The sequence below is a fragment of the Oryx dammah genome, unplaced genomic scaffold, assembly GCF_014754425.2.
Source record: "Oryx dammah isolate SB20612 unplaced genomic scaffold, SCBI_Odam_1.1 HiC_scaffold_26, whole genome shotgun sequence".
Taxonomy (NCBI): domain Eukaryota; kingdom Metazoa; phylum Chordata; class Mammalia; order Artiodactyla; family Bovidae; genus Oryx; species Oryx dammah.
In genome coordinates, this window is record NW_024070210.1 from 37,455,131 (window position 1) to 37,479,861 (window position 24,731).

Here is a 24,731-nt window from a genome sequence, read left to right on the forward strand (position 1 = left end):
TTTCAATTCATTTCCCAAGACCAACCTCAAAGTTCCAGGAAGGGTGGGGCCAGTTGAAGTTCTGGTGAATAACCACGCTGAAAACACTTCTATCCTCTCTGCGAGTCCTTGACTTCTATCACGCAACATGTGGCTTTCTGGAAACTGGGCAAGGTTAGACAGTAGCTGGATCATATGAATACATGCTTCAGTCTGACATCTGGAACTTGGCTAGGGTATGGTGTCAGGACTAGTGCTAGACAGGCTGGGTGTCATCTGAGGCTACCTAAGATCTTGGTGGCACAGATGTCCCCTTGTTGCCATTGTCTGGATCCTGGGCAAAAGTGATCCCAGAGTCTTCAGGAGACCTTCAGTCAGGCCCAAGCATGAGGGAATATAAGGCTGAGTAGAGATCATGGAGAATCATGACAGCCATGTCAACAACATGTGCTAGCCTCACAAGGATAGGTAAGTTCGGATGAGACAGATAGATATTTTGAATGGTCTTTAGAAAGGAATAACGAAGGCACCGATGGGCCACATTTGGGAATACAGCTAAGGCTGAGACTTAAGGGGCTGGAGTTTGGAATTAATGACTGGTTGTCTACCCGGCGAGGGGCAGGAGGGCTGGAGGCCTATAGGTCTGATGCTGTTAGGAGATAGGTAGGTTAATAATCATCATCCACCGCAATGTACAATATATTCTCATACATTTCCTCATCTGTATAATTTTCTGGGGCAGTATCACTATCTGTCTTCCTAATATCCACACAGACATTTTAATACATGAGTAAACAGGCTGAGAGAAGTTATGGGATTTTCTTCTGTAGCTACTTATAGGCAGAGTCAGCAGTAGTGTCCAGGTCTCTTGGCCCCTGATCTAGTGTCTTTCCAGTTCTCTCAGAGATTCCTTCAGTACAGAGGGTAGGGGGCTCAAGGCATTTGATCTGTCAGAAGAGGTAGAATAAAACCAACGGGGAGAGAAGCCTGGGGCGGGAAAGTGGAGACGGCCTAAAACTCTCCCTGCCACAAGTCCCACTGGTTGGTGGACTCTATGACCCAGCAATTCCATTCCGAGATACATACCCTCTTGGGAATGAGTGCAGTATGTACACCAAACAATAATAAGTCGTAAGAAAGTTCATAGTAGTTTTATTCATAATTATCAGAAACAAGAAACGATCTAAATGTCTATCAACAAAAGACTCCATAAACAAACTGTGGTACATCTCTACAATGGAGCTTGACACAGTATGAAAAAAGAACAAACTACTGATATACACGATAACATGGGTGAATCACAGAGACATTGTGTTGAGTGAAAGAAGCCAGTTTCAAAAGAATACATTCAATATGAACAGACGAATCTGGGGTGATAAAATAATTCCCATCAGTGGTTGCTACTAAGGGTTGGGGGCAGTGGACTGACAGGGGTACAAGGGAAGTTTCTGGGGTGATGCAAATGTCCTAGATCTTCATCTGGATAGTAGTAGTTAACACATGTTGTACATGGTAGCTTTAAGATTTGTGCACTTTACTAAGTGTAAATTATACTAAAAAAATTTTTTTTAATTCAAGCTTAGCTTTTGAGGAAGGAGCCACTTGAAGAAGGAAAAGGAAGGGTCTTAAAGAGTATGGAGGGGATGTCCCAGGTTGGCTCCTGTGGAAGGTGACCGACTGTCCTGATTTGCCTGGAACTGAGGGGTTTCCTAGGACAAGAGACTTTCAGTGCTAAGACTGGGAGAGTCCTGGGCAAATGGACAGCTGGTCATCCAACTCCTGTGAAGGTGGGGAGCCAAGAGGGGACTCTGGATGATGGACAGAGAGGCTGGGCTCCTGTGGTACTGGAGCTGAGGGGCTGCTCCAGCAGGAAGAGGTGGGTCTGCCAAGAGGTGAGGGCAGTGGGCATCACTGGTGGTTCCTCAGCGTTCCTGATCCCCTAGGAGCAGGAAGGGCTTTGGGGTAGAGCTGGAAGGCAAAGCCCTCAGAGACTGAACTGAGACAGTTGGGCTGCCAGGTTTAACACTGCAGCTTCTAAGCTGGGCTCTGAGGAGATTTTCCCTTGAGCCCTCTCTTCACATCAGGTACCCCCACACCATCCTCCCTCAAACGCCTAGGCCAAGAAAACACCAACACTATACACTGATTTTGTGGAAGGGAAAAAGACATGGGGATCTCGCAGAGAAAAACGCGGTCGTATCTTCACCTCAGTTATCACAAGGTGGAGACTTCCCCACTTTATCTGCCACAGCCTGCTGTGATGTGAGCTGCAAGTGTCTCTGCTAACTTCTCAGAGCCTGGGACAGATGGGGCAATGAGGGAGGGGCCCTTCCAGCTCTCTGGCTGAGGCCTGAGGTGAATTCTGACAGAAACTGTTGGCAGGGCTGGTCCATGGAGGGACCGGGAACCAGGGAAAGTGGGCTCAGAAGTTCTCATAGTGGTGCACGAAGTGGGCCTGGTCCTGCTGGTTGATGAGCTGACAGGCCTTCTCTACATTCTTGGTCATTCCTGGAGGGCCGCAGCTGAACACCCCGATCTTCCGCACCTATCAAGTGTTGGGGTGGGGGGGGCAGTGGTTGCAGAGGAGAGGCCTGTGGCCTTGAGATGCTCACTCCCCAGGAGCAGCTTCCCAAGCCTGACTGGAATGACCAGGGCATTGACCTCAGGCGCTGAGGAGGAGGAGGCTTGAATTGGGGAGGCAGGGGTGGGATTTAAAGCCCTCCTCCAACCCTGGACCCCATCCTGAGGTCTTCTGCTCAGGACACAGCTGCAGGCTCTTCAAGGGCCAGGAAGTCCTGGTAGGGGAAGGATGGTAGGGGGTGTGACTGACCTTTGGGTGGACCTCCTGCAGAGAACTGAAGAAGCGTTCAAAGGGGGGACGGCCAAAGTGGGTGATGGAGCGCAAGCCCGTGAACAGACTCCGGTTCAGCACCTTCTGGAAGTGCCGCTCACAGATGTACTGGGGGAGGGAGCAGAGGAGGAAGGTCACAGCCAGTGCCTTGGCCATCCTGCCTTGCTCGGCCCACCCACACACCCACAGAGTCGCCCCCTGGCCGGCCCTGACGCACCAGCATGGTGGTCCTGAGGTCGAACTTCTCAGCCAGCTGGGTGATGTAGATGTGCACGGACACGAGGTCCTGGCAGTCATTCTCCTCCACCTCCCGGATGATGTCAGCCAGCCACTCAAACTGCCGCTGGGTCCGCGTCACCCAGATGAAGTAGATCTGGGGACACATGATTAGGGCTTTGACTCAGCTCAGCTCAAGGAGCCACGGGCTTTTTATCATGCTGCTTTGCTGTGATGTGGGGACACAATCAGGCTGTCTGTCTCTATTTCTTTGAAGAATGGAAGAGAGTAAACACTCACCTTTTTACAGAGCATTTGGCTCCCCAAGGATGACTTGAAGACCAGGTCTTTGAGGATAGAGGCAAAGGGGGTGACCCCAATGCCCCCTCCCACTAGCACTGACACCTCAAACTTATGCCACTCCTGATGGCCCTCTCCAAATGGCCCATCGAGGTACAGCTGCCAAGGGAAGAAAAAGATGAGATGAGCCTGGCCCTTCCCCAGCTCTGAGATTAGATATGTTGGGGAAGAGGGACAGGGAGAACCAGTCTCTTTGAGGCACCCCAGCCCTCTCCCAGTCTGGCTTTGGGGTAGCTAAAGCATCTTATCCTGGGGTCAGGAAGGGTGGGAACTTTCTGTCAATGCTGGAGCCCCCAAAAGTGGCCCCAAAGATGGGCACCTTTGGATATTTGGCACAGCTGTCACCCGTTGGAAGTGAGTAGGTCTCCCTGAGGCGGGTGGTCCATGGCCCCACTGCCCGGATGTGCAGGCTAAGCGTCTCCTCGTGGGGCGCTGATGTCAGCGTGAAGGGGTGGTACTCATTGGTCCCCAGAGCCAGGCAGGCGATCCGCACCCACTGTCCTGACTTGTACTCAAAGCCTTGGGGCCGCTGGAACTCCAGGTGGGTCACTCCTGAGGGTCGTGGGCAGGGACGGGCAGGGATCAGAGGGCTTGTTCCTGGTACCTGAGAACCAGCAGGTGCCCCGTCCTCGCCACACACCTCAGGCACAGGGAACAGCCACGTGAGCTGAGCTAGTAGGGCTTCTCGGTTGGGGGTTGGAGGACCCTTTTCTGTTTCTTGGGTAACGCAAGAGCTGGGCTTCTTTGCTCCCCTGTTCTAGCCCCTCCCCTCCTCTTTGCTGCTTCCTCCCACTAAGGGCCCAGGCTGACACCACTGTTCTGGATACCAGTGTCCTAGGTCAGGGGACCTCAGGCTCCCCAAGTACCACCTCAGTGTTTACCAAATTTCCAGCATGGGAACGTTACCTTTGTGGTGGGACTTATGTGCTTATCCTCCTGCACTATCATTGATCTGATGTTTTTCTTTAAATTGGCTTATTCTTTCAACTCAGTTTACCTTGAGAAGAACATTGAGGTCACTGAGGCAGGTGGAAAACCAGCGTCATGTGCTCCATCTAGCTCTAGAGGCCAAGCTCTTCACCACCACCCTACACACTTAAGTGTTATGTGCTCGAAATAGAAAGTACCACATTTAATCACGTTTTAGCTGGATCCTGTTTGTTGCCTGACCACATTGAGCCTCAGGCTTGTTTTTTCATTGTGGAAAAAGGAGATTTGCATGTATTGGAGGGTGCAAAAGGCATGAGAAGACCATGCTGAGACTTTGCTCTTAAGTAATCTTGATTGATATAAAGTTGAATGAGGTTAACTTTCTTACTATGTGAGTTCTGAGGGTCAGCCAGCCCCACAACCCTTAAATATCTCCTACCACCCTCTATGGGGATGTGAATCCCTGCTCTGGCCAGCACTGACTCTCAACAGACTCTTGTGGTCTGGGCCATTTGTCTGTCTCTGAAGAGGGGTTTTTCCGAGTGAAGAAATGGGAGAGGGATGTTCGGTATGCTGCCCTGCTCCCAGGCCACACACATACTGGTCTTTCTCATCCTTAAACCCCTCTGAACGCCTTTCAGCTGGCTCTTCTCACAGTCACCTTCATTGTGTGCAAGTCCTGGAAACTAAGTCCAGACATTCTGGGGGCTGCAGTTCCATCAAGAAAGCCATAGGGCTCGCCAGAGGGTCTCACAAACAACAATGGGGTGAGGAGGCCTGGGAAGCTGTCTCCCCACATCCCATGAGTTGACTTCCCGTGCTCCCCACCCGAGGTCAGGCCGGCCTGGTACCTGAAGGCAGCAGCTGCGCCTTCACCACACCGATCTCCACCTTCTTCCGGCTCAGGCTCACCAGCTTGTCCCCCATGTAGATAAGTGCTGGGACCAGGAAGTAGATGTGGAAACGGGGCAGCTGGATCAGGGCAAAGCTGCCGTGGATGATGAGCTGAAGACATAGCCAGTTAGTACAGCACAGGCGCAGCCGGCCAGCCCCCTTTCTGTACCCACCTTACCCAGACACTTCCTGCTCGGGCCCTGGGCCTGGGCTGAGGGCACGGAGCTGGCACTGCTCCACAGACTGTGGCCTCAGATCTCAGGGCCTCAATCTAAGCTTTTGAGTCCAATTCAGCCTGCTCTCTCCCCACATCATGACGCTCATCTCTGCCCTGTGGCCTGGCCCTGCCCAGAGAAGTCCCTCACCAGCACATAGAGCAGGATGTAGAGGTGGTGGGTCAACCAGAAGCCCCGGAAGCTGCGGCGTCGGAAGTGGTGGGAGGCGAAGACGTACATGATGGCAAGAACCAGGAGCAGGAGCACCCCTGTCATACCTGGGGGCAGTGGAGACAGGGTCAGACAGTCCTGGTCTCAGGGCCTCAGCCTGGGCTGAGAGTAGCAGAGAGCATGTCCCCATTCTGCCCTCCTTCTTTGGCCGCCTTCATTCCTTCCTGGCTCCCAGAACAGCTTAACCAAAGAAGCTGGAACTAAGGCTTGTCCTGGAGCCTTCAAAGGGAAACTGTCAACACTATAGACAAGTGCGTATTCATGGGAAGATGAAGACAAAATCAGAAGTCCTTAGACAGAACCCCCAGACTCCACATACCATCTACTCTTTACCTGGGACTGTCTGGAAGAACCACCAGTAGAACTTCTGAGGAAGCTTGGACCTGTAGGGCAAAGACACCCAGAACCTCAGGCTGGGGCAGGAAGAGCTCCACCATTGTTGCATTGTGACTCTGTTCCTGATGGCCTTGAATACAGAGGTTCCTGGGCTTCTACCCAGATGACCAGGGATCCTTCCAAAGAACATGGGCCCCAGCCTCCTGTGTGCTACTCTCTGATCTCAAAGCAGTTCTTCTTCCTGTGTAATCTTGAATTGTCCAACTGCAGCTAACCTTTGCTTTCTTGAGTTCATATTCTGTAAGCCTGGTTCATATTCTGTAAGCTCCATGAGGGCAGGGAGCTTACCTCTATGCTCTATCACTATGCTCAAACAATGCCAGGCACAGACTCAGTGTTCAAGAAATACTTGTTGAACGACTGCATGTCTCTTGGCATTCTTACTCTCTGGCTCCGGGATGGACACATAGACATGTTCCATAAATATTTGCCCAGTGAATGGACGGCAGGCTGAGAAAGCAAGCTGTGTGTCTGGTACACATGGGAAAGAGTATCCAACTTCATCTCCAAAAGTCCTTTCCTGGCCCGTTATGGCCAGCTTCCTTCCTGAGGGCAAAAAAGTCATCTCTCAGCTTCTTCAGGACGCTAATTTCTCACTCTCACTCAGTGAGAGAGTGGAGAGTCTAGGGCCATCACCTCTTTTCTGTTGTACCCTTAGGCCTGCCCCAGAATTCCCAAGGGGGCCCTCCCCAGAACTGACCCATCATTCACAAAGACGCTGGGAAAGATGCAGGCCAGCAGACTGAGGGGGCTGACTGAGAAGATGTAGACATTCACCACGTGGCCAGCACTGTGTAAAACTGAAAGAGACAGATCCCGTTAGAGATGCCTCCCAGGGCCAACCCTAACTCCAGCCCCGAGGAGACAGGAGGCACAGGGAGGAGAGAAGGAAGTACAAGTAGCTCCAGTCTCCCCACTGTCTCCCCCACAGCTAGACCCAGGGGCCTGCAGCCATGGCAAGCATGCCCAGGTGCCACATACTGGCCAGGACCACAGCGGCCATGGCGATCCAGCGATGGAAGTCCACGGCGGCGTCGAAGGGCACATAGCGGTTGAGGAAGGTCTCTCTCAGGAAGGTGATGAGGTTGCGGCACATGGTGAGCAGGATGTAGGAGAACATGAAGGAGACACTGGCCGCTGTGCCGCGCGACAGGATGATGCCCACAAAAGTGGTCTGTGCGATGCCCGAGGGTGGTGAGGCAAAGGCGTAGTCTGGGGGTAGAGTTGGGGTGGATCAGCACAGCACAGAGGCCTGAGTCAGAACACCTGGGTCCCCCAGGCCGGATGCTGAGGTTCGGGAAAAACAACCAGAAGGCTCTCACACCTCCCCTCCTGCAACTTAAAACTCTTACAGTAAGCACGCTCCACAAACAGTCCGGCACAGATGGCCGAGAAGATAGCCACGCACACGATGTGCCGCCGGTAGTTCTCCACGAAGCGCTTGTACTGCTGCAGCTTCTGAGCCAGGAAGCCCCGCTGCATCTTCTCCTGCAGTGCCTCCGTGTACAGCCGGGGAGGGGGCACCCCTGCCCTGTAGCAATGGGAGGCAGGTGGCCTGAGGTCAGGGCATCCTGGCCTCCCCTAAGTGCCATCCTATAAAGGAGACCTGGTGCTCTGGCAGAGGTCAGGATGAGCCACAATAGATGAAAGAAAAAGCTTCTGGCGGGTGACTCCCACTCTCCCAAGCTGTTACCACTCATCTTGACTTGCCCTGTCCACCCACTCTTCCATCTCCCCACTACTCCATCTCCACTTCCCCCTATCTGTCCTATCCATCCCTCTTCCTGCTTCCTACCCAGGCCTCACTGCTGTGTTCAAAGCAGCCAGGAGCCAGGGGACCCCTCCCTGCCATCTTGGTGTTGCATCGAGTGCCAGGCCCCTGGCCTGAAGAGTAGGGTGCAGAAGTTGGAAGAGGTTGAAGAGTCATTCGACTCAACAGCCTGCCAGCCAGGTCGGGGACATGTGGAATGAGTCTCAGGACGGTCTCTTGTGGGTGTAGGTGGGCAGACCAAGACTCCAAGACCTCCCCGTGTCTTTGTGGATCAAGGTTCTAGAAAACACTCACTTTTTGCCAAACCTCTTCTTCAGCCCAGGGCCTCCCAACTCCGGGGCTTTCGAGGCAGGGAGCCCCACTCTCTGAGGGCAAGAACTGAGGAAAGAAAAATGGAGCTCATGATCCCCTTGTCTTTGCAGGCAGGAGAAGAACTGCCATGTCAGGGTTGAGGGTGGGCTGGGAGAGGGTAGATCCTGGGATTCATTTCTGTCCACAGAACCTGCCCATAAAACTGATCAGAGAGGGGTCTGACAGAAGGCAGGACCGAAGGAATGGATATGGTCAGGTCATCTGTTCTGTGTGATGATTGTGTCCTGGAGGGGCAGAGAGAGCCAGGCTCCTGAACAGTAGTGGGTATGTGGGTATGTGTGTTATGCAGCCGGAATACAGACTCAGAACAACCGAGCGTTAAGAGCTACTTTCAGAGGGCAAATATCTGGCCCAGGGGCTGATCTCACCAGCCCTACTTGCTTTGTTTCTCTGCAGGGGACCCAGTCAGGACACCTCCCCATGCCCCATTCCCGCTCACCATTCCTCAGAAGTCCGAACGATGAATGACACTCGAGAGCTGATGTTTGGTTTAAAAATGTCTCCAACACCTGGAGAGGAGAACAAGAAGCTGGACAGGCTTCCCCAAGAGTGTGGGGAGGTGACCGTCCTAGGATGGCTGCAGGGCAGTGACTTGGTCACATCCCCATATCCTCTCCAGCCTCGCTCCCCTCACTGCCCACACGGAGCACCCACACAGGGTGGCCGCTGCTAGACAATGTGGCAACTTTGTGCAATTAAGAAAAGGGTCCCCCTCCAGGTGGATGCAGCCCTGCAGATTCTTTGTATACAGAAAATGGGGGCTCATCCTCTGGCCAGACTCACCCCAGATCAATGTGCGTGGCTGGTGTGCAGCATGTAGGCTAGATTTCTGCCTGCCCTGACACTTCCATGGGCACCTTTGTGTACAAATTGCACAACTGTAGGTGACACCCTTGGTTACATATGCCTGGCTCTGTACTAGGCACCAAGGACTAAGAGAGAAGTAAGACCTGAGTGCTATGCACCAGGAACTGACATTTTGAAGATGCACCCATCCCTGACGCCTTCCAAACTCACACACCTCCTCCTCCACCTCTGACACAGAGCTGCGTTCGGCGGAGCTCGCTGTCGTGGTCCCGCAGCATGAAGTGGAAGTCTTCCCACGTCAGCTCCTGCTTCTCCTGGAAGCCTGACTCCCGGAACATGGACTCCACCACCTCGGCCAGCTGGGTCTTGGTCAGGCAGTTGTTGGAGATCTCGATGAAGGACCTGGGTCAGGGGGTGAGGGGAACCCAAGAAGAAAGCAGCCTGTCACCCGGCCAGGTCAGGTTTAGGCAGGCAGGTGCTGGGTGGGGCGGGTCCCAGACTATCTAGTGTGGTTGCCAGTGACCCAGGAAATGGCACTGAGAAGGTGTTCATCCAGCCTGCTGCTGACGCTAAGCTGGGTGGGGTGGCCACGGCCCGAAAGGCAGAACAAAACTGAAAGTGACCTTGACCAGTTAGAGAAAGCAGCCCTCAAACGGGGGGCATCTACAGCTGGGATAAATGTCCTCTGTGTGTAGGGACGTGTCCAGGTGTGCCATGGCCCACTCGAGTGGCAGGCTGTCTCGTGGTGATACCTCCCACACCCACGCCAGGCACCCCATTCATGGTCGAGTGGGGGCACAGACAGTCGGGAGTTGAGGGAGGAGATGTAGCCACAATGGCTTCCGCTTCCTTGTGCCAGCACCCCCGGGGCGCAGGCAAAAGTGTCTCCACACCCAACGTGACAGCACCTACAGTGGTGTACTTTTCTCTTAGGTGCACTGTGGGACACGAGCAAACACACACGCACACTTGTGTTGAGTCCAACAGAAAAAACAGCTTTGCCTGCATGGCACAGCAAACAACTGCCATCACATTTTTAAAAAATACATCATCCCACTTGCTCAGGGTGAGACTGAGCCAGAGCCACGCTGAGTATAGGATGAGGAGGTGGGAGCTTAGCCCCCAGAGGCAGAAACCCTCTCCCAGAGGGTCCTGCAGCAGCACACCCAGAGAGGGACAACTGCAATCCACGTCACCCGAGCCCTTTCAGAAGCCCATGTCCAGCTGTTGTATCTGGCCTGCAAAGAGGTGGCAGTGAAGGAGATCATGGAAAGCAATGAGTAAAGTTTGCAGGGATAGAAAAGTTAAAAAGATCTGAGCTGTTTTTTGCATTCTGTTTATTCATTTGCTCATTTGTCTCATCTGATACAGTTGCCTATGCATCAAATGCCTGCTCTGTGCCAATCACAGTGTGGAGGAGGTGGATGATATATAAACCCTGTCCTTGTAGAGCTGCAGAAACCTGGGTTACTGGAGCACTGTCTTCAGGAATAAGATGTCTGTGAGCCCAAAACTGGTCTTTATTGGCACACCACAACCAGAGATCGCTTAAGAAATAGGAAGAGAGAAAGTTTGAAATATAGAACAACATTCTGTTTTTCTCCTCCTGCCTGTCCTGGTGATTAAGATCGGCAGTGACCAAGGGCATCTGTCCTCCAGGATTCATGCTCTCACTGTGTAAAGCACAACCTTAGAAGAATCAGCCAAGACCTTACTTCCCTGGTGATCCAGTGGATAAAAATCCACCTGCCAGTGCAGGGGACGCGGGTTCAATCCCTGGTCCAGGAATGCCCCACAAGACTTGGGGCAACTAAAGCCGGTGTGCCACAACTACTGAGCCCACTTGTCTAGAGCCTGCACTCCACAAGAGTGTAGCCCCTGCTCGCTGCAACTAGAGAAAGCCCACATATGGCAACGAAACCCAGCACAACCAAAATAAGAAAAATTTTTTTAAAAAGAAGAGTTAGCAAAGACCTGACAGCATCCAAAAGAGGTTGGTTGGCTTTGTTACTGGTCATCTTGATGTTGCTTGTGTTTTTTCAGTTGGGAGAATTTTCTGGCTGGTGTTGACTGAAGAAACAGATCCTTCTGGGGGCAGGGGCCTGGCCAGATAAACTTTGAAGCTGGATGCTCTGGGCATCTAGGATGCAGTATCTAGGCCGCCTCTCAATCTCCTCACCTACCCTCCTCTGACCTAACCTGTTTTCCTGTTTTTAATACCAAGACATCTCAGAACTGGAGGGGCCCACCCCATACCGCATCATGGTGAAGAACTCGTCCTTGGAGAGGAAGCCATTCCCATCAAGGTCATACATGGTGAACATCAGGCGGGACTTGTCCTCCGGGGAGCCTGGGAAGAGAGAGGGGGATCCCTGTCACCTCTCTGCTAAAAGATACTTGGCACCTGGGATGGTCCACCATCCCCTCACCTTTCATGAAGACCACCAGGACGTCCAGGAACTCCCGGAAGGACAGGTAGCCATTGCCATCCTTGTCAGCCAGAGAAAACATGGACTCCACAAACATGTCCTGGGGCTTGAGGCCCAGGGACTCGGCAAACTCAGCCCGGCTCAGCTCACACGTCAGGGCCTCCCGCACCTTTTGCGATGAGTCCAGGAGCAGGGCCCCTGCATCCACCTGGTTGATGTCCAGCACCTGTACTTGGGCAGCAGCAGAGGGGGGAGAGGAAGAGTTGAGGCCTGGGCTGGAAGCAGTTCAGTGACCCTTCTCATCTCCCGAAGTCTGAATCAGAAAGGTGAGCCCTGGTGGTCGCTCATGGTCATTAGACAAACTTCTGACTTGGGCTTCTGCTCTCCTGCAGAGGGGAGACTGTAGCAGGGGATGGGGTGGGAGCAAGAAGGGACAGTGTTTAGGAATGCCAAGTGAAAGAGCCTCACCAGTGACAGAAACTGCAGCAGACATGAATGGAAGGCAGGAAGGGGCTAAAGATATGCTCTTTTGTCAGTTCAGACAGGGTTGCCATGTGCCTGATTTTAAAAGTCACATACATGTGACTTATTGTGGTTTAGTGGCTAAGTCATGTCTAACTCTTTTGCGACCCCATGGACTGTATGTAGCCCACCAGGCTCCTCTGTCCATGGGATTTCCCAGGCAAGAATACTGGCGTGGGTTGTCATTTCCTTCTCCAGGGGATTGTCCTGACCCAGGGATTGAACCTTCGTCTCCTGTGTTGGCAGGTAGATTCTTCACCGTTGAACCACCAAGGAAGCCCATGCATTAAATACAATCATATACCAAGCACTTGGGCTAAACATTGTACATAGAACAGAGTTTATCAACTTTAGAGTGAGTCAGAATCCTCTGGAGGGCTTGTGGGTCCCAGCCTCAGAGGTCCTGATTTCCTAGGTCTGGGGGAAGGGCCTGAGGACTTGAATTTCTAATGAATTCCCGGATGAGGCTGTTACTGTTGGTCCAGGGAGCACACTTTGAAGACCACAAACGTAGACTATCTTCCTGAATCCTCATAACCCAAGGGGATGGATCCTATTTTAATCACTTTTTTATAGATGAGGAAACTGAAAACAGAGCAGAGGCAATGTAATTTGCCTAAGGCGATGCCCTAGTGAGTAGCAAAACCTGGGTTCCAGCAGGGCTGTCTGTTTCAAGCCCGCAGGACAGAAGCTCAGTGCACCCTAGACAGGGTACTGTCCAGGTTTTCTCCTACCCCTGGGCCCCTTCTGCCTCCAAAAGGCCTGGTCACAGCACCTGGGCAAAAAGGTGTCTGAAGAAAACCTCCAGGATGCGTGCCCGCTGCTCTTTGGTCACAGCTTTCCTGAACAGCTCATACTCGCTCATCGCAGCCACGTCCAGGCCCAGAGACCAGTTCTCACAGAAGCCCCGCAGATGCTGCACGAAGGCGCCCCGCTCCTCCTGGGAGTTAAACAGCAGCACCTGGCAGAAGGAAGGCCGTGCCAATGCTCAAGCTCCTGGCTCAGCCTCCCCTCGGAGGTCCTTAGGTTGGGGGAAGGAAACTAAAAGGCCCCCATTCCAACCCAGCTAGAGCCCAGTGAGTGGCCCAAGGCGGTGAAAGGGAGAGTTGGGTGGGGACCTCGGAAAGCAGTGCCTCCTCCCACTGTCAGCCCTCACAGATGAGCCCCGCAGCTGAGGACGGGGTGACCTGAGAGGACCCGCCGTGAGAAGGGAAATGGGCAAGGGCAGCCCAGGCTGGGGAGGCTGGCTGGGCCATACCAGATCATACTCCTTGGGGATCTTGAGCAGCAGGGCGCGGCATCCGCGGTTGCTGGACAGGATGAGGTTGACCTGTTGTGGGGGCTGCAGCTGGATGGTGCGGAGCACAGAGAGCCGCCGGTCCACAACCTGCAGCCGCCGGTCTGGCAGCAGCTGGATGGTGACTGGATAGCCCCTCTCCCGGGGGCCCGGCCACTCCATCGCTAGGGAAGGGACGATGGGCAGGGCAGAGCATTTCAGCAGAGCTTCCCAGGCTCCGGGCCTCAGGCCAGTTCCAGTCTGAGCCAGCACTCCGAAGCCTGGCTTTCTCCCCACATTTGTAAGCTGGTTCTTTCACAGCACCCCGCACCCTCAGTTCTCTTCCCCCTTCCCTCTCCTTGGCCCCATCTCACCTGACACTCCATCACTGGCTGCTTCCTTCTTCACACTCTCTTTGCCTTTCCTTTGGAGCTTCTTGCGCTCTCGGCCCCGGAAATAGGCCACCACCCCAGAGATAAGCAGGCTCACTGAAGGGGGTCAAAAGGAGCCAGTGGGGAGAGGCGCCCCTCACCTGTGGGTTCACCAAGGCCCTGGCTGCTGCCCCTCCCTTCCCAAGGCATCCTAAGGCTGGCTTCAAATGAACTCAGGACTGAACCCTACAGGTCAGTCAGTAACAAGGGGTGGGGACAGTCCGTGGAGAGGAGGGGAGCTGAGAGAAGAGACGTGGGCGAGGAGGCTGACGGGCTTACCTAGTGGAAGACAGCACAAAGCCACGATGGTGATGCCAAAACCAGGACCACTGCCCTCGAAGTAATGAATCTCGGTCAGGGGCACACAGGGGGGCAGGTCTTCGGTTGTGAGCTGTTGGGGCTGAGGGCAGGGTGCACCTGAGGGAAAGGCACAGAAGGTCTCAAGGCCTGAACGTCCCACTCCTTGGCCAGGCATCCTTCCCCTCTTCTCCGGTAAAGGGCCAGGTAACCGCTCCCTCCCAGACCCACCTCCCTGGAACTTGTTCCCCTCAAAAGTTCCTCTTCCACATCCCACCTCAGCATCACCCCAACCCGACCACAAGGTGCAGCCTGCAAATCAGTCTAGTCTACTGGGGGAGGCACCTAATGCAGGCCTCCCAGACCAACACAGAGGGAACTGCCTGGTACCTAGCCCCTGAGACAGCACCAAGTGACCCCCCACACACAACCTCTGCCCCTTCTCTGCCATTGCTTGTGCTCTCCCAGACCACCCACCGTTCTGCCAAATAAAGACATTGGGCTGCAGGGTGTCAGGGTCCACATTGGTGACAGCCACCAGCACGTCCCGAAGAGTGGTGCTTCTAATTTCTGCAATTTCCTCTGGAGAGAAGAGCCTAAGTTGGGGAAAGCCAGGAATTGTTTGGGATGAGAAGGGATCACAGGTCTCTAGCAAACTCGGGCCTGGGGACCCAGATGAGACAAATAGACCCAATGGGGTTGGGGAGGGAGTTGTGGGCCAGCTGGGAGTCAAGGGCCCATGGAGGCCATTCACAGGCAGAGAGTCTGAGGTCCAGGCCAAGACAGAGTCTGAGGCGGGAGCCAGGCAGGCCTTACCCATTCTTGCTGTTCTCAAACCAGTAGCGGTCGCCATCCCGCAGTCGCACAAACTGATCAAGGACGATGGTGCTGAAGAGGGGTCCAGGGTCCCCGTGGCTCTCCAGGAGCCCCCCGGGGAGTAGCTCCAGCCGGGACAGGTCCTGGTTGTACAGGGCCGCCGTGGCCTCCAGCACCTGGAGCACCACAGGAGGTGAGGAGTGTGTGAGCATACGTGTGTGGTTTTGTGTTAGGAGGGCGGCCACTACTGCCCCATCCCTCAAACATGGGACCCCATCCGCGGCCTGGCTTGCTGCTCAGCCCTGAGGGAGTCTCCTCTTTCTAGGCAGCCCCCTCATGTGGTGACAAGTCTGGTGGGAGGACCAGTGTGTCACCACCCAGATTGTCTGTCTCCAGTGACCAGCAGCTTCAGGGTCATCCATCCCATGGGGCAAGACCCTGCAGGAATAGGACAATGGCTCCCCACCCAGGGGTCACTCTGCAGAAATGGTGCAGAGTAGCGGTGAGGATACTCTGGAATCAAATGCCTGAATTTGAATCCTGCCTCCGACATGGACTTAACAATTATGTCATCGATAAAATGGGGACAACGATGGTGTCTACTCTATAATGTTCTTCACACAAATTAAATGGGTTACACATGTAAAGGACTTAGTATCACCTCAAGAAAACTTTAGTTGCCATTATTATCATCACTATTTCTGACCTGAGGGTCCACATTGGGGTTGAGGTCACTCCAGTTCCTCGGGGTCATCAGCCCCAAGGCCTGCAGGGCTTGGCTATAGCTGGGCAGCCCCATGTCTCGGCCACGTTGGATGCTGCTGGCCACGTAGTCAGTGCGAGAGAACTTGCCAGGGCCAGGCCAATAATCTAAGGAGAAGAGAGGACCTGGCTCTAGGCTCAGTCCCGCTAACCCTTCTTTACCCAGCAGCCTTGAATTGGGCTGTTGGCATTACCCATATCCAGCACATGTCAATGTCACCATTTGTGACCAGGGGCAATTTTTCTGGCAAAACTCTTCCCCTAAGACTCAGGATGGTTCTAGTCACCAAATTCCCCATCCCACCTCCTTAACCTCAAGATGGTACTGGACAAAAACCTTTAGAGACCTAAGTGCCAGAGATTGTGCTACCCCCTACATACTCAGATGTAGGTAATTTAGAATACAGTTATTTTCCTCTAATTTTTTCTAATGGCTGTTTGCTGTTTGTGTGTTCTTACATTGTAGGTACCCCAGGCCTACTTGATGACTAACCCAGAAGGGTCCCCAGGCTCACGGGCCTCTGGGCCCTCATCCCCTCTACTTCCGGTGCTTACCCCTCAGATCTTCCACCACAGTACTGTCCTCCATCTCTGAGATCTGGGAGGCCATTCCCAGCAGTAGATGATTCACTGCCTGAGAGCTGTTCAGATTGGGATTCTGGAAAGAAACAGCACACTCAAGGTAGGTCCTCAGGCTCCTCCCCAGTGCGAAGTCCCTCTCACTCAGACCACTGCAGCACCCCAGGACAAAGGGCCCTTGGCCAGTCCTAGACCCTGTTGAGCTGCTGTCCCCAGATAATTTTCTGATCACTCTACCTTCATCTCCCACCACCCTGAGGCAGCAACACCTATGAACTGGAATTGTTGCTTTTCCCAGCCTGTGTGACGAGACTGACCTTGACCCATCTTCCCTTGTCCCTGAACCCAGGCTGACCTCCCGAATCCAGTAGCTGTTGCAGACTCTGAGAGCTAGAGAGCTGCCAAAACCCTCGTTCAGGATCATCTGGAAATGACAGCTGGCATTTCTGAAATGGGGAATCAAGGATGCGGTAAAAGAATTCAAGGAAGAGGCTGGGGTGGGGCTGATGTGGGGTGAGGCATTCAGAGGGCATTTGGTGAGTACTAAGGGGTGTCCTCTGAACTTCCTTGACTGCAGCAGGGATTTGGCAATCAGTGTAGACTGGAGGTAGAGGTTGTTCTTTGTCCACACAGGGTAGGAAGGGAAGGAGGGAAATGAGTGACACAGCTGCTGGACAAATCCTGCTCTCAGCAGCTGAAGTTCAGCTTTTAGGAGGAAATGGAGAAACCTCCCTGTTAAGACTGGACTCCTACCCCAGGGTTCTGTTTCAGGGGACCAAATTCTCCTTCTCTTTCCCCATGAAACTGTGGGGGTGGGGTATATGAAAGGTATATGAGTGGCCCCAAGGCCACTGAAACTTCACCTCTGCCAGTGTGCTGCTCAGCCAGACCTTCCCTCACCTCATGTAGACGCCAGGGGGCACCATGGTGGAGAAGAACTGCTCAGAGGCAGCCAGGAACTCCGGGGAGATGCTGGGATCCAGGAAAGGGCGATACTCTGTCCACAGGGGTAATAAGAAAAACAGGCTCCTTACCTTCACATACTCTCATCACAAGAACCCACCAGTCTTCTTTGTCCTATGGATCTTAATCACCCCCCTACCCAAACCCCCTCAACCCAAGTGTTCCTCACCTGTGTAATTTGGAGGTGTTTGCTGCAGGAAGCTGGGCAGCCACTCATACATGGCGATGTTCTGAGGGTCAAGAGAGGGGAAAGGGGAGGCCAGCGCTGGAGCAGCCAGGCCACGAGGGATCTGAGTTCAAGGAAGGCTTAGGAGGGAGATGAGGACCAGGCAGGGGCAGTCACGGGAGAGACTCTCAGACAGGAGAGGTGCGGAGGTTCCTGTTCCCTACAGGCAACCAGGGCAGGTGCGTGGGGAGCGGGCTGCGAAATAATCATCAGAAAACCTCCTGCGTGAGTAGCGCTTTGCCTGCTTATCACCCTCAGGGGCTTTTCCTAGATGGCAGCTCTCTGGGGAGGGGGGGGGGTGGTTTCTGGCGGGGTCGTCCAGGACCGAGGGCTCTGGAGTCTCCCGGGGACCAGGCCGTGGGGGACCCACCTGGTAGGTGGCGATGACCCTCTTGCGCGCGTGCTGGAACAGCTCCTCGTCCCCCCAGAGCGGGTTCCGGCTGGCCAGTTTCTGTGCCCACAGGTTGTGATAGCGGAACCAGAGCAAACCCAGCGCCTGCAGGAAGGGCTCGCGGTTCCCTCGCTCGGCCCCGAAGGCTGCACGCGCCGCGGGAACGCAGGGAGGAGATGAGCGCGGGCTGGACCGCGGGGCGCCCCTCGCCGTCCCTCGACCGCGCCCCGCCCGGTCCCCGCCGCCTCACCGTAGAGCCCCCGCGGCCCGCGGCGGCCAGTGGTGGGATCTGGCGGCGTCCACATGAGCAGCGGGGCCTGCGCGGCCCGCGGGAAGGCGGGGTCGGGCCCCGACGCCAGTTCCCCCCCGGAGAAGCTCCGCAGCTCGTCGCTCCAGGAGTGCGAGGAGCCGTAGATGGCGCTGCCGTCCAGCCAGCCGGTCACCTCGTTGGTCTGCGGGGACGGCGGGAGGCTGAGCCGGGGATCGGGAGGCCAAGCAGGTCCGGGAGGGGTGAGGGCCCGCGGGTGTCGTGGGTGCGGCGGGATGGGGTCCTCTCCGCTGTTGCCTCGGGTCCCGCCAGCCCCTCAGCCCCGCCTGCCGCTCTCACCAGGTCCCGGGGGTTGCTGGGGCTCTGTCCGGTCTCGGGGTCCCAGCGACTCCTCTGGAAAGGCAAGACCACGTCCCCGCTGTGGTCGCGGTCGAACACGGGGTCTCCGGGCGGGATGTGGATGTTGAGGAACTCGGCTGGGCAGCCAGACTTTTCCACGCTGACCAGGTCCGACAGCACGTGGTAGCCTGCGGGCGTGGGGTTCAATCTGGTAAGAACTGCTATTCCCCACCGTCAGGGAGCCTAAAGACAGATGTTCCAATTCAAGCGCCGCTCCACCAGCTCTAAAACTTTCTTCTAATCTGTAAAGTGGGGTTATAGTACCCTCCTCGCCCACCCCCATCACGTCGTGGTGAGAATCAAAATAATACAATAAGTATAAGGGCTCCCAGGAGCCAGTCCCCATCTCCTAACAGGTCGTGCCTCCCCCTCCCTCTCCGGGGGTAAAGAAGTTAATCCTCACAATGGGAGGAGAGGGGCGGCAGGGGACCTAGCTCCAAGGAGCTACAGGGAAGGCTAGTGGCACTCCTGAGTTGGAGTAAGGGGTAAGAGAAAGATTAGGAGAGCAAAATACCGCTGGTCAACACCCTCAAATCCGTCCAAGACGAAGAAAGGCTCCAAGTGTAGCCTGAAGGGATGGATTGGGGGACGGTGAGGACGTGGTTCGAAGTCTTGGATCGGTGTCCTGTGGACTTGCAGAGCGGCCTCAGGGCCCCTGTCCTTAGGCGCTGAGCTAAGCGCCAGGTCAACCCTCACCGGAACTGTTCTCCCATTTGCCCTCACCGAAGAAAACCCCCAGGACCGTGCGATTGCGGCCGGACGGCCTCCCGGAGCTGCCCTGCGTGGCGGCGTTGCTGAGTCTGCGCGGGTTGGGCAGCAACGGCTCCTCGAGAGCCTGATACACGCCGTCCGCATAGTTGGCCGGTACAAGGCGCTGCAGTCGGGAGCCTGTGGGAAGCAGGGAGCCGGGCTCTGTCAGAGCACGCCGTTCCCAACAAACCCTTGAACCTCGCCCTACGCCTCCCTCCAACCCCCACTCCCACCTAAGAGACCCCTTCTTCAGTCCTCAGATGTTCATAGGAACTGGCCCGCAGGCAGCGGGGCGGCTGGCTGGCGCGCTCCCTCCCCGCCGGCTTCTCCGCGCCGGTTCTCCCGCACCCCTGCCTTCCACTAGCCGTTCCCCACCCCAGGCCGCAGGACGCACCCGCAGCGCCACGCTCGTGGTGCCTCAGGTTGTTGAACCAGCCGTCATAGCGCTGCACTTCCCAGGTCAGTGAGAATGAGTCCTGGCCACCTGTGGGTCAGAGAGTGGTCCGCTCATTGCTAGATTTCCTGCGACCCCTGGGGGACCCGATGGCCTCGGTCCGCGTCTCCAACCAGCCGAGGGCCCCCAACCCGACCCAAGTGGAGATGCTCCCGCGGCCTCTAGGCTGCGCCGGGAAGTTTTCCATCTCGCTGAGCCGCGCAGCGATCTCACCCCATTTTCCAGCCGCAGAAAGCCTCTTGCCTGCACCAATCCCTTCCCCAACTCCCAAGGGAACTAGCGCCTGGTACTTACCCGTTGGATCCAGGAGTAGAGTGAGCAGAATTCCCAGGAGCACAAGTACCTCTGGCCTTGCGCGGAGCATGTTGACCCTGCGACTAGCGGGGTGGGAGGTGGTACATGAGGAACACAGAGCCAACCTCTCCCACAGCTGACAGCTGGCGCGAGCTGTCCACCCCCATTTCTGGAGCGAAGCTTTTAGAAGTATCGCCAACAACCCACACCCACCGGGCACTTTTTTAAGGGCACAAGCCTCTCATACCCCTCAGTGAATACCTGTCCATGGACACTGAGGGATGGGAAGATCAAGTCCTAAGTACCGGTCCAACCTCTGCCTTAGGGATCCCGTCGGGTCAGAAGTCTTTTTCTTGGAATCTCTGCCTCTCTGCTCTGCTTCCCGCCTCTCTCCCCACTTCCTCCCTCCCCAGCTCCGCAGATCCTCAGCCACCCCCAGCTTCACTCTCACCCTCCTCTCTGGATCCTCTGAGGCCAGCTGTGCAGGTGTTCCACTTAGGCTAGACCAGCGCCTGATGTGAGCATCTGGACCGGGCCGCTTCCTCTTGCTAGGCGGGTGGGGCTCCTCTAATTTGCATAATGACCTCCGCCTCTTATTTGCATGATCTTTTCCCTCCGGGACCCAGCTGCAAAGTCCCGACAGCGCTCAGCGCTCGGCTCACGCTGCTATAAAAGGGGTTTCAGGTCCCATGCGACTTCCAAACGCAGAGCGAACCCTCAGAGCCCGCTCTCCCACTTGCCTAACTCGGTATCGGCCAATCCAGAGCGCCTGAGAGCAGTTAGCTGCTGGCTTCCTTAAAGGGGAGCGGAGACGCTCAGACTTGACTTTTCCATTGGGTCCAGTGCTCGCACCCAGGGGACAGAGTAAAGGGAAGTGGGATCTGGACTCGGAGGCCAGTGATTGCTCTCCCCGCTGGAACACACCCAGCTCAGCCGGGCTGCAGCATGACTCTGTGGAATGGTGTGCTGCCCTTCTACCCTCAGCCCCGGCATGCCGCTGGCCTCAGTGTCCCTCTACTCATCGTCATTCTCGTGTTCTTGGTCTTGGCATCCAGCTTCCTGCTCATCTTACCCGGGATTCGTGGCCACTCGGTAAGGGGGTAGTAGAAGCTCTGATCTGGGGGATGGAGGGCATCTTGGACAGCTTGTCTCTGGAGAACTCAGGACAGGTAGGAGGGCAGCAGGGTCTTTCATGAAGAGTCAGGCTGAAGCACACTGAACCAGGCGAACACAGGGGGAGCACCCCAGTAGTCTGGTCCAGTACGCACCCCTTCCCAAGAATAGGGAGAAAGCCTCTGCAGGACATTCAGAGAGGATCCCCCCCTCCCAAGCTGGAACATTCAGGAGGCTGCTGCAGAGAGTGGGTGTCCAGTCTGGTAATCCTGGGGTCAGTTCAAGGCTTCACCTGCTGCAGGGACCCCCTCCTCTCCCCAGGCTGCACCTCCACTCCTTTTCCACCCCCTTCCTGACCTCCGGGTGATGACCTCTGGCTAAGAGGACAGAAAACAGCAACTCAGACTGCTATGCTTTGCCTCTGCACTTTGTTGTCATGTCCCCTCTTCCTGAAGCAATTTCTTCAAAGTTGTAGTAAACTGGGCACTTTTTCTTAGATTCCCTCCTCTCCCAGAACCTAAGTTGTCTGTTTCTCAAGGCTCCCCAGGTCTTGTGTTGGTTTTCTGGGAAACTAGCATGCCTAGTAATATCTGAGATGTAGTGTCCCACCTCCTCTACCTGGTGACCAGACCCTGAGGCCTCCCTCTCCTGAGGGAGGTGACCCCTGCCTGCCTAGCACTTCTGGACTCACTGAGCCTCACCATGGCAGTGAGCCGAGCAGGAAGCAGCTTCAGGAGTAGGAACCAATAGCCAGAGAAGAAAGGGGATGGGGGAGGTGGGAGAGCATAAGGTAGAGACAGCCCAGTGGCGGGGTGGACTGGGAAATGAGGCTAGGGAGGTGGAAACATGCAGCCAGAAAACATCAGACATGCCAATGGTTCAGAGGCACTTGCATGACTTGACTTCAGCCTTTAAAGGTCAAGAATGTAACTGGGAAAGGTGGGCAGGAGAGGGAAGTTTCAGAGGCACTAAAGGCCAGGGCGCATGGGGTCAAGGGAGGTCTGCGGGAATCTGGTCAGGCAGCACCCAGACCTGACCCAGTATGTGCTCCTGCAGCGATGGTTCTGGTTGGTGAGAGTTCTTCTCAGCCTGTTCATAGGAGCAGAAATTGTGGGTGAGTGTGTCATGCAGCGGATGGGGAGAGGACCTGTGGTGAGGAAGCGGGTGGCCAGAGGACACCTGGGCAAGTGGAGAACTTCAGTTGGGTTCCCAATCCCTCTTCCCATTCTCTTTCTAGTACCCAGGCTTCCACCCTTACCGTGTGTATGGATTGGGCTCTAGACGGCCCCCCACCCACCCCCGCCAACTCTGTGCCGGTTCCCACCTCCCATCACCACTCTCCCAATTCCACGTCCCCAATCTTTTCCCTGACCTTTCCCCGCCCCCACCGTGTGCGTCTCCCCACAGCGGCGCACTTCAGCGCAGAATGGTCAGTGGGCAGCGTTAGCACCAAAACATCCTACAAGGCCTTCAGCGTGGAACCCGTCCGAGCCCACGTCGGTCTGTATGTGGGCCTGGAGGGCGTTAATATCACACTCACAGGTGAGGGGGCTGCGGCTATGTGAGCTCCTGGGGTTGGCAGACAGACACCATGGGTCGGGGGAGGATGGCAGGAGCAGCTGGGGGACCTGTGAGGACAGATCCCACAAGTTCAAATAACTTCTGGCCCTCACTGATTTGTGTTTTCCTCAACCGCTGCCAAACCCATTTTTTCTCGGAGTCTCACTTTCCCAAATGAATCCGTTTAGTCGCCGGGTCCTAGCTGTACGCAGCCCGGTAACCTCGCCGCCATCCGCAGGGACCCCAGTGCAGCAGCTGAACGAGACCATCGACTACAACGAGCAGTTCATCTGGCGGATGGGCCAAAACTATGCCGGGGCGTACGCGGAGGCCCTGGAAAAGGGGCTGCCGTACCCGGTTCTCTATCTGGCGGAGAAGTTCACTCCGAGCAGCCCCTGCGGGGTTTACCGCCAATACCGCCTGGCGGGACACTACGCCTCGGCCACTCTATGGTGAGAAGACACTCTGCGTCTGTGTGTGTGTGTGTATGTGGCAGAGGTGGGGGTGGGGGTGGAGGTGGGGGTGGGGTGGGGTGGGGTGGGGGCGCGTGAGCTGGAGGATGTGAGTTCCCGCTGCAGCCCGACGCGCTTAGGGTGAGAATCGCAGCCCCGGGGGCAGATAGTTACGAGGTCGGTACCGGCCGCCGGAATCCGAAGAGAACCAGAAAAGGCTGAACGCCGGCTACTCCCCTCCGGTGTTTCCCTGCGCCTCTGCCATCCCAGCCCCGAACTTTGATTCTGGGTTGGGATGTAGAGCCTGCAAGCCCGTGGGAAGCCGGGCGTGCTGGAGGACCAGGCTCACAGCGCCACCGCCCCCTCCCCGCAGGGTGGCCTTCTGCTTCTGGCTCCTCTCCAACATGCTGCTCTCCATGCCGGTTCCGCACTACGGAGGCCTGGCTCTCCTCATCACCGGCGCCTTCGCGCTCTTCTCGGTGTTCGCCTTCGCCTCTATCTCCAGCGTGCCTCTCTGCCAGCTCCGCCTCGGCTCCTCCGAGCTCACCACTCACTATGGCGCAGCCTTTTGGATCACGCTGGCCACTGGTGAGGACCGAGGGAACACGCCCCCGGTGGCTGGGAGCGGGGACGGGATTTATACCAGTGTGCGCTTTCCAGTTTGCATAGTGAGTTCACATAAATTATCTGATCTGTCCCGCTCAATAGTTCGTAGACGATGGCATTGTTACACTTATTTTGCAGATGAGGGAGGGGAACGGAGTTCGGAAGGGTTCCTTCGGTATCTTACCCCACTGAGCATGAGAACCCGCGTATCATGTATTCCATACTAGAGATCTTTCCGCGGGGTGTGTGTGTGTGTGTGTCTGTGTGTGTGTGTCTGTGTGTGTGTGTCTGTGTGTGTCTGTGTGTGTGTCTGTGTGTGTCTGTGTGTGTCTGTGTGTCTGTGTGTGTGTGTGTCTGTGTGTGTGTCTGGGGAGGAAATGCAGATACCTCTAATAGATGGAGATGGGGAGGCCGGGCTCTGATGCCCTAACAGCCTCCTTTACCCACCCCCAACCCTCCTTTACCCACTCCCAACCCCGCCCCGACTGCGCTATCGCAGGCGTCCTGTGCCTCCTGCTCGGAGCCGCGGTGTTGAGTCTGCACTACGCTCGGCCCAGCGCTCTTCGCCTCTTCTTGGAAGGAAGTGTCAAGGACCTCGAAAGTCCAGCGAAGGGGAGCTCGCCTCTCATCCTCAGCAACCCACTGCATAAGCAGTTCAGAGCCTCGGACTTAACCATCAGTACTAACTTGTGAAAGGACTCAACGTCGGACTCCTACTCTGCTTTGGTCCCCGCGCAGGCCGGGGTGCGGTGCCCGCCGAGCGGAGGAGCTCCGGGAGCGCGGCGGGAGAGGCGGGTGGCCTCGGATGTGACCCCCGCTCCGGGGAGAGTCTCCCAGGGTGAGCTGGAAATAAATTCTTTCTCTTTTGTTTTCTAGAAACTCTCCCCATTATCTTCCCCGGCTTTTTAAGGCTTTCCGGGCATACGAGACTTCCCTAGGTTGGAGACAGTCTAGTACACTCTTTGCATTGCCACTCACGCCGGGTTCTATCTGTCTGAAAAATGCAGAGTAACCCGGGAGAGGGTGCCCTCTAGTGAGTCCAGGGAAGAACCAACCAAAGCCAGCATCCTCCTGAGCTGCCCCAAGGACATGGTAGCAGTGACCAGACAGGTCTTCCCAGC

At 55.6% G+C, this 24,731-nt stretch overlaps 2 protein-coding genes and 1 long non-coding RNA gene across 4 annotated transcripts; 2 read left to right on the plus strand and 1 right to left on the minus strand.

The window, feature by feature from the left end:
• Window positions 1–1,104: 1,104 nt before the first annotated feature.
• On the minus strand, window positions 1,105–20,332 carry DUOX2 (dual oxidase 2). Its single transcript, XM_040226437.1, has 34 exons — window positions 20,141–20,332; window positions 19,880–19,956; window positions 19,526–19,615; window positions 19,105–19,269; window positions 18,322–18,509; window positions 17,965–18,166; window positions 17,694–17,860; window positions 17,267–17,327; window positions 17,035–17,131; window positions 16,490–16,580; window positions 16,111–16,213; window positions 15,500–15,663; window positions 14,794–14,969; window positions 14,455–14,573; window positions 13,960–14,097; window positions 13,624–13,737; window positions 13,232–13,434; window positions 12,749–12,934; window positions 11,452–11,677; window positions 11,279–11,372; window positions 9,237–9,424; window positions 8,655–8,724; window positions 8,138–8,221; window positions 7,425–7,603; window positions 7,054–7,284; window positions 6,773–6,872; window positions 6,010–6,059; window positions 5,596–5,723; window positions 5,188–5,341; window positions 3,726–3,958; window positions 3,347–3,505; window positions 3,048–3,203; window positions 2,810–2,938; window positions 1,105–2,524 (listed from the first exon to the last, which is right to left on the minus strand). Exons 1-34 carry the CDS (start codon window positions 20,146–20,148, stop codon window positions 2,402–2,404), a joined length of 4,653 nt encoding a protein of 1,550 aa, XP_040082371.1. The 5' UTR covers window positions 20,149–20,332; the 3' UTR covers window positions 1,105–2,401.
• On the plus strand, window positions 11,676–17,039 carry LOC120852936. Its single transcript, XR_005718685.1, has 3 exons — window positions 11,676–11,777; window positions 16,022–16,237; window positions 16,484–17,039. It is a non-coding gene; the product is annotated as an uncharacterized LOC120852936 (long non-coding RNA).
• Window positions 19,501–24,485, plus strand: DUOXA2 (dual oxidase maturation factor 2). Of its 2 annotated transcripts, XM_040226436.1 has the most exons (7): window positions 19,501–19,590; window positions 20,723–20,971; window positions 22,049–22,106; window positions 22,400–22,534; window positions 22,791–23,004; window positions 23,378–23,592; window positions 24,110–24,485. In XM_040226436.1, the coding sequence occupies exons 2-7, from the start codon at window positions 20,825–20,827 to the stop codon at window positions 24,301–24,303; spliced, it is 963 nt and encodes a 320-aa protein (XP_040082370.1). In that variant the 5' UTR covers window positions 19,501–19,590; window positions 20,723–20,824; the 3' UTR covers window positions 24,304–24,485. The 2 variants fall into 2 exon arrangements, with proteins under 2 accessions (XP_040082370.1, XP_040082369.1); XM_040226435.1 differs by lacking the exon at window positions 19,501–19,590 and having other exon boundaries at window positions 20,335–20,971.
• Window positions 24,486–24,731: the final 246 nt, after the last annotated feature.

Bases quoted from the DNA above. Each gene is read 5' to 3' on its own strand.
- DUOX2 (XM_040226437.1), bottom strand. The intron at 17,861-17,964 runs GTGAGGCGGCGG...CGGCGCGTGCAG, and splicing joins CGGGCCGCGGGGGCTCTACG to CCTTCGGGGCCGAGCGAGGG. The intron at 6,060-6,772 runs GTCAGTTCTGGG...TTTGCCCTACAG, and splicing joins AGCGTCTTTGTGAATGATGG to GTCCAAGCTTCCTCAGAAGT.
- DUOXA2 (XM_040226436.1), top strand. From the start codon at position 20,825: ATGACTCTGTGGAATGGTGTGCTGCCCTTCTACCCTCAGCCCCGGCAT. The intron at 23,005-23,377 runs GTGAGAAGACAC...CCCTCCCCGCAG, and splicing joins TACGCCTCGGCCACTCTATG to GGTGGCCTTCTGCTTCTGGC. The intron at 23,593-24,109 runs GTGAGGACCGAG...GCGCTATCGCAG, and splicing joins TTGGATCACGCTGGCCACTG to GCGTCCTGTGCCTCCTGCTC.